General features: G+C 52.6%; 4 protein-coding genes across 4 annotated transcripts; 2 read left to right on the top strand and 2 right to left on the bottom strand.

Moving 5' to 3' along the window:
* Positions 1-607: 607 nt before the first annotated feature.
* On the bottom strand, positions 608-1,155 carry CLAFUR5_20295 (Beta-glucuronidase; the record flags this gene model as incomplete). Its single annotated transcript, XM_059463131.1, has 2 exons — positions 608-891; positions 963-1,155. 2 exons carry the CDS (start codon positions 1,153-1,155, stop codon positions 608-610), a joined length of 477 nt encoding a protein of 158 aa, XP_059318984.1.
* A 746-nt stretch (positions 1,156-1,901) lies between these two features.
* CLAFUR5_05081 (uncharacterized protein) lies at positions 1,902-2,435 on the bottom strand (the record flags this gene model as incomplete). The annotated part of the gene is made up of 1 exon (XM_047904229.1): positions 1,902-2,435. One exon carries the CDS (start codon positions 2,433-2,435, stop codon positions 1,902-1,904), a length of 534 nt encoding a protein of 177 aa, XP_047760256.1.
* Positions 2,436-3,728: 1,293 nt separating this feature from the next.
* CLAFUR5_05080 (uncharacterized protein) lies at positions 3,729-4,037 on the top strand (the record flags this gene model as incomplete). Its single annotated transcript, XM_047904228.1, has 2 exons — positions 3,729-3,974; positions 4,029-4,037. The coding sequence occupies 2 exons, from the start codon at positions 3,729-3,731 to the stop codon at positions 4,035-4,037; spliced, it is 255 nt and encodes an 84-aa protein (XP_047760257.1).
* Positions 4,038-5,215: 1,178 nt separating this feature from the next.
* Positions 5,216-7,205, top strand: CLAFUR5_05079 (Very long-chain fatty acid transport protein; the record flags this gene model as incomplete). The annotated part of the gene is made up of 3 exons (XM_047904227.1): positions 5,216-5,222; positions 5,275-5,717; positions 5,766-7,205. The coding sequence occupies 3 exons, from the start codon at positions 5,216-5,218 to the stop codon at positions 7,203-7,205; spliced, it is 1,890 nt and encodes a 629-aa protein (XP_047760978.1).
* Between the last annotated feature and the right edge of the window lie 100 nt (positions 7,206-7,305).

Below are 7,305 nucleotides of genomic sequence, written 5' to 3'. Positions count from 1 at the left end.
ATAACGTACGTACCTATTAAGTAGACTTACTAGATAGCGAAGAATCTAAAGAGGAATTGTCCTCCTAGTAACGATTCTATAGGATGTTGTTATGTTAAGATACCGTCGTAATTAAAGTAGAAGTAGTATAGTTCTTAGTAAAAGTAGTCCGCTCGGTAGTATAGCCCGCTCGGTAGTAAAGCACGTTACTATTATTAGCTCTTATAAACACCGCGCTAATCGACCGTTTACGTTATTAGTATACCGTTACCGGATTAGCCTATTTAGCTAATAAGAATATAGGAAATACCGGTTAACTTTAATTTTAACTTCGACCTTTTTATGCTTTATAGCCTTTACCTACTATAACGGACTACTAGATGCCCTAGGTATATAAGAGATAGATAATAGGATAGAAATAGGGGAGGCTAGTAGCTATATATATCTACTACGTCACTGCTAGTATATACTAGTACGTATAGCACCCGTTAAGGGGGTGACTTGATACTACTAGGCTAGGGCAGGGTTATGACGTATGCATGCACGGGTGCCTCAGGCATTCACTCACTAAGCTTATCTCTCTTCTTCCTTTCGCTACATACTATCTCAATACATCATCAGTTATGCTTCATGTCTCCCAGTCGAGGACATTTTCGCCCAGGGCTTTGCAGGCGTACGACACAGAGTCGACCAGGCCTTGTCGTTCTTTGGAGCTGTTAAGACCTAGGTTGAAGCCGTGCACAAATTTAGTATCGGGGAATGTCTGGTACGATTCAAAGTATGCTGGGCCGATGGTGATATTGGTGGGATAGTCGCTTGATATGTTCGTGTTGAAGATGCCGACCAGTGCTTGTTCCTGGGCCTTGTCGAAGAGGGAGAAGTCCTGAGTGTTACCGCCAACTCTGACAATGGCTTCGTACCTGTGAAAGTGCCAATGTTTTCGAGTAGATTGTTCGAGAAGGTGTTGGGTGAAGACAGGTTACCTGCAAAGTCCGGGAAGGAAGAGAACTCGATGGAGTAGGAGACAAAGTGCTCGAGAGGGATGCCAGCGTTCTGAGGCGGATGGAGATCGACTCGCACAGACGGGCGTCCGCTCAAGCTGGGCTGTGATCTCGGGAGTGTTGAGCACAGGCAAGGTGCCACAGTAGCCAACGCCAGCAAGTAGATCTGCGCCATTTCAACAGAAGATGGCCTGGCACGGACAGTATGCTATCGGTACGAGGACATTACATGTTTGTTGATGTCCACCGGATGTGGCATCTCCTCGTCGCCACGACTTCGACCCCCGTGATGTGCGGGTCCTGTACTACTACTCCGCATGGGGCACGTCGCGCAGGCGAGGTCGGTATGACCTTCGTGGAATGACGACCCCGGCCTATCGATGTGTAGCTGCAGATCTGTGCGGAGAACTTTGGGGTTGCAAGCAGGTGTCGCTCCAGCTCATAGGCCGATATTTGCACGTCAAATACCGACGTGCAGCAAGTAGCTGCTGGTGCGGTCGAGGTTGCTCTCTTCTCGAACCAGCAAGATTCAGGCAATAGATGCTTGGAAACCCCCCCCTGGACAAGCTGACACTGTGCCACTACAGCTTCATGCACAGAATGGCAGAATAAAAGTCAATCTCTCGACGAGCGGGTGCTGTTCAAATCTGTCATCGGAAGGTAGGCAGCACCAACACCGGGACATGTGCGTTCAGAGGTCGGTCCGTTTCACGCCCAGGAAAGCAGATTCAAATTCCTTGAGATCTAAATTCGGACGAAAAGTAGGAGGGTGCGCTCGCGGCTTCGTGCAGAGTTGGTCCACCAGGCGAGCGCATCAGCACTACAGAGAGGCATTGATAGATCGAAGCATCATGCACACCGTCCGGTAGTACGCCCGTGAAGTCTACTCGTGTGTACTATTGCCTATGGCCTTGTGTGGTCTCACCGCAACACCTGAGGTTTGGAGTCAGCGGAGGTTAGATATCTCACCGTCACTGTCGCATCCTTCGCGACGGTTTGACCCGCCTTGTCGCCTTTCTTCGCATCAAGAAACTCCGAGAAGTGCTTCCTGATCCACGCCACAGTTTCATGATGACCCTGTGACTCCAACACGACGATGGTCTTCTCCAGGAACCTTGAGAATGACGGTCGCATCCTCGCATTCGACAAAGGTGGGATGACCGTGCCGTCGTCAGATCCATGCGCTATGTAGGCTTGTAACAGGCGGACAGCGTTGGCTGCTGATGGCTCGGTGGGGTGCCAGACGCAGAGTTGTGCGATTCTGAAGTGAAGTATGACTAGCCTGCCCTTCATGGACGATATAGGTTCCGTCAAAGCAGCGTTTGTCAGAGCGATGAACCGGTCGTACAGCTTGGGATTGGTATTCGAGTTGAAAGGAGTCGTCAGAGCGGATGTCAGCTCGATGGAGGCTGGCCATAGGGATGGCGAGGTGGCCGGATTCCTTGAGTTCCGCATGTTCGCTACTTTGAGAAGGCACTTGATAGCATCATCATGTGAGCTGTTGCAGGCGTGCGTTGTGTAGGCGCCCACAAGACTACGTAGCATTATGCCTCGCCAGATACCTCGTTGCCTTGCTTCCGGCATCTGGCTTTCGATCTCAAGGAAAAGCCACTCTGTGATGATGTCTTCTAGTCCTACCCAAGCTGAAGGTGCTTAGCGCACTCTACGCAGACTGGTTGTCCTTGCGACTCCGCACATGCTCTTTCAGGTCTGACGGTATTTCTGCCAAGTTCATCATCTCGCGGCGGCAACAAGATCTTCTGACCAGTCATCGTCGCAGCAGACGACAGTTTGGGCAGTGAATCGTTGTGGGCTTGCCGCGGGCCCATTCTTTTCGTAGGTACATATGCCATGCCGAGAGGGACAGTATTCGGTCTTCGCAAGGTCCGGGTCAAGGCATCGCAACCTACTGCCAACTGGGCAGCTTCACAGCGGCTTCGAGGGAGTGATGGATGCATGCTGGCTGCGGTCACGTCGTCTGGACACCGGATCGAGCTGCAGATATCTGTCGTTGTGGTTTTGATTCAGTCCTCGATCCTGCATCATGGATGTTGTCGTTGGAGGGCGAGGAAGCTTGACCAACATCCATCCACGCATCTTCGCTTCCTTACAATAGAACTACACTTCACCTTCGGCCAGCCCTATACTGGGCGAAGATGACAACCGTACTGACAACTGTACGACCTCATGCAGCGTCTCACCGGCAACAGCAGTTGTCAGCACCTTGGCCACGTCGAAAGCATCCTCAGGCACGTCTCGCTCGCGGCCATGCCTGTCGATTGTTTCCAATTGCTTCAGAGCGAGTCCGGCAAGTGGGTACTGCTCAGGATGAGGCCGTCAGCCATACATGTGCTTTCGACATCATCGCCAGGCCACCGAAGAGGTGGCACGGGTGGCGGTGGCGGTGCGGCCCTGCGATTCGCGAGTGGCCATGCACACGCTGGTCGGACCGTCGCGACCTGGACTGTCCCCAACCATGTCCAATTCCATTTGCTCGGGCCTTCGATCGCCCTCCTTTTGTGAAACACAGCTTGCGTGGCCAGACATGGGCCCGTAAAAGGGATGGGAGGCGATGCCCGAGCTGAGAGATGCCATGCAGGTATAAGTACATTCTCTCTCTTGACTTTTCTTGGCTATCACCAAAACTCTGCCATCGCTATCAACCCTTCCACAACGACCATTTCATTCGCTACGACCACTTCAACTTAATACCAAACAACAAACCACCCACACACCACAACCGTCAAAATGCACTTCACCTCCATGATCGCTCTGGCCTTCGGCCTCGCTGCCTCTGCATCCGCCGCCTCGGTCGCAGCACCATCATACTCCAACACCACCGTACCAACCTACCCAGTCAACGGCACCTCGACAGGCTCCCCAAGCCCAAGCGGCACTGGTGCTGGTGGCTCAAACGGCACTCCTTTCGAGGGCAGCGCCAGCAGACTCTCGACCGGTGTTGTCGGTCTCGTGGTTGTTGGCGGTCTCGCCATGGTGAGTCTTCCCGTCAACCATTGATGCAACCAACCAGAACTAACGACTTCCAAGGCACTTTAAGCGACCGTCTACACCTTGTAGCATTTGGGCATTGTTTGGCGGAGTAGCATTGCAATGGGCTGGCACAATCCCACTAAAGTTCACAGTACGGCGTTGGGAGGAGGGTAATGGCATTTCGGCGCAACAACAAAAGCATGTAAAACCTGAAGAGGCAGGCTAATCGTGCCATCTGAGATCATCGGGGATGATGCATGGCACTCTTAATTGTAATGGTGCGCATATAGAGGGGCCGCCTCTTCAGCATGGGGCATGGCTACGACCATTCATCAGCATCACCTATCGATCTGATGCAATAGAGCAAGATGCATATCCTGCACTCATCACATGGCAGCAACATCAATCCCAGCGTTGTTTGTCTCGAACGCATCTTCTGCCCACGGAGTAATGACGGCTGTCGCAACTCTCAACGCTTCAGTCAGGCACGGCCGGATTTCCCCTTCTGTCTCTCAATCTCCTTTTCATCCTTGTTCTCAACATGAACGCGCAAGCACATCCCGTACATGTATCTTTGCGAAACAAGCACATGACGAGTGCGACTCCGGACAATGTATAGAGTGCCACTGCCATGCCAATGGTGTGACGCACGTGCAACCTTGCAGGCCTTTGGACAGCAAAAGAACGGAAACATCTGGTCCGGACTTGATGTTACCCTGTTGGACAGATCTGGCCAGCTCACCTTTTGGAGGACCGCGAAGCAGTCAAACCTTTACGAGCATTATGCTTCGTACCACTACCACTACCACTATCACTACCTCTACCTCTACGGTATCTACTGCCTTCTTCTGGACAGAGTTGTTGCTCACTTGGATCGTTGGCGACCAGCATCGCCTCGACAAGCATCAAGTCAAGGTCAGATGTGTGCGCCTTGGTATCAGGGGCATCGACATGTTGTCGGCCGAGCCGGAGGGAGCTGCGCATTAGAGACGGCAAAAGCGGTTCTGCCGCTTCGGCCAAGCATCACTGCCGACGAACCTTGCGGACCCGAGTCCGTGGCTTATCCCCGCGTTGTCGAGTCGACAGTGTGACCGTGGACTGGGCTGATCACTTTTACACCCGAGGCCGACAGTCTGACGAGGTTGTCACTACTGAGGTAAGACCTCTGATTCTTCTCTTTCCTGTTCCTATCGCTCTGGCTGTCTCGATTTCTCGACCTGTGTGCCGCTGTTACGGATAACAACATGGCTGGTAAGATCAAACACAGGACGGTACCAACATGAGCAGGACTGATCGTCACAAGCCACATTAGCAGCAGTGGCCGCCGGTACAGCAGCAGCTGCTGCGTACTTGGATGCAAAGTACCACCTCCGATCTGATCTGAGCAAAGGTAGTCTGGAACATGCCAACGAAGAGGCACAGCAGTTCATCGCCGACAGGGCGGCCCAAGGAAAGTGCACATTGTATCACTATATTGAGGAGTGGGCCGAACAAGACATCCCAGACCACCTTTTTCTGGAGTACCAAGCTCGGTCATGGACATACAAAGAATTTCACCGGGACCTGCAACGGGTGGGCAATTGGCTCATGAATGACCTGGGAGTGGCACAAGGCGAGATGGTTGCAATGAGCGGCCCAAATAGCGCAGAATGGATCAAGCTGTGGATGGCACTAGATGGTATTGGAGCATGTCAGAGCTTTATCAATCACCACCTTGCTGGCAATGCTCTTGCACATTGCGTCAAGGTCGGTAGAGCTCCTGATAGACCTTTCGATGGCTAACAAAGATCGCAGCTGTGCGAGCCACGATACGTCCTTGCAGATCGAGAGACTGTGGACAAGATGGAGACCACCAGAGAGGAGCTCGAGCAGGCAGGCGTAACCATTGTATACTTCGATGAAGCACTGTTTGCGTCGATGCGAGATACCACCCCGATTCCCAGAGCACGAACCGCAAACGTCTTACCGACTGACACTAAAAGTCTCGTTTACACGAGTGGTACCACTGGACTTCCCAAAGGTGTCATCCAGGTCAGCGGGAGATCGGTCAACACTGCACGCTCAATGGCGAAGCTGTTGAAGCTCAAGCGATCGGACAAGTTCTACACATGCTTACCGCTATATCATGGAGCCGCACAGGGGCTCTGCACTTGCCCTGTCATTGCTTCTGGCGCCTCCATGTCACTGGGCAAGAAGTTCTCGCACAAGACCTTTTGGCCTGAAGTACATCGAAGTCAACCAACCATTCTACAGTACGTCGGCGAGCTCTGTCGCTACCTCGTCAACGCCCCGGTGCATCCTCTCGAGCGACAGCACAACATTCAGATGGCGTGGGGTAATGGTATGAGACCAGACGTTTGGGAGAAGTTCCGGCAAAGGTTCAACATACCTGTCATTCACGAGCTCTACGCTGCAACAGACGGTCTTGGGGCATCGTTCAACTGGAACCACGGCGAATTTGGCAGGAATGCGATCGGAGTACGAGGCGCATTCTGGAACCGAGCAATGAGTGACCGGGAAGTAAGAGCAAGGATAGACCCAGACACAGAGGAAATCGTCAAGGACAAGGATGGCTGGGTGGTCAGATGTGCTGTCAACGAGCCTGGAGAGGTCATTCACAGGGTGGATCCTACGCTGAAAGAGTTGTCGTTCAAAGGATACTTCAAGAACGAAAAGGCGTCAGACAAGAGATGGATGCATAATGTGTTCCAGAAGGGCGACCTGTGGTTCAGGAGTGGAGATGTCATGAGGCAAGATGTTGATGGACGAGTCTACTTCGTGGACAGGCTCGGCGATACATTCCGATGGAAATCTGAGAACGTCTCTACCAACGAGGTGTCGGACGTCCTGGGTACTTTCGAGCAAATCGCCGAGGCCAACGTATACGGTGTCGCCGTGCCGAACGCAGATGGTCGATGTGGATGTGCAACAGTAGTCCTGAAGGAGGGCCTGATGCCAGAGTCGCTGGACTGTGATGCGCTGGGCCGCTTCGTTACCGAACGATTGCCACGATATGCAGTGCCATACTTCTTGCGTGTTGCACCTCAGCTGGCATATACTGGTACTTTCAAGATACAGAAGGGCCAAGCGAAGCGAGAAGGTGTGGATCTGGATCTCATCGAGAAAGCGGGAAGCAAAGATAAGGTCTTTTGGCTACCTCCTGGTGCAGCCAGTTACCGGCCGTACACGAGAGATGACTGGAATGCGTTACGGACGGGCAAAGTCATGTTATGATGATCACGAAGCACGATCGATATACCGACAGCTATCACGATACGACAGCAGGTGAGAAAGAACGGCATTTGCCAGGCCATGCTGGCAGCCTGGTAGACGT

The sequence above is a fragment of the Fulvia fulva genome, chromosome 4 (assembly GCF_020509005.1).
Source record: "Fulvia fulva chromosome 4, complete sequence".
NCBI lineage: Eukaryota > Fungi > Ascomycota > Dothideomycetes > Mycosphaerellales > Mycosphaerellaceae > Fulvia > Fulvia fulva.
Note: the sequence above shows the minus strand (reverse complement) of the source record. Positions and strands in the feature narration are given on the sequence as shown.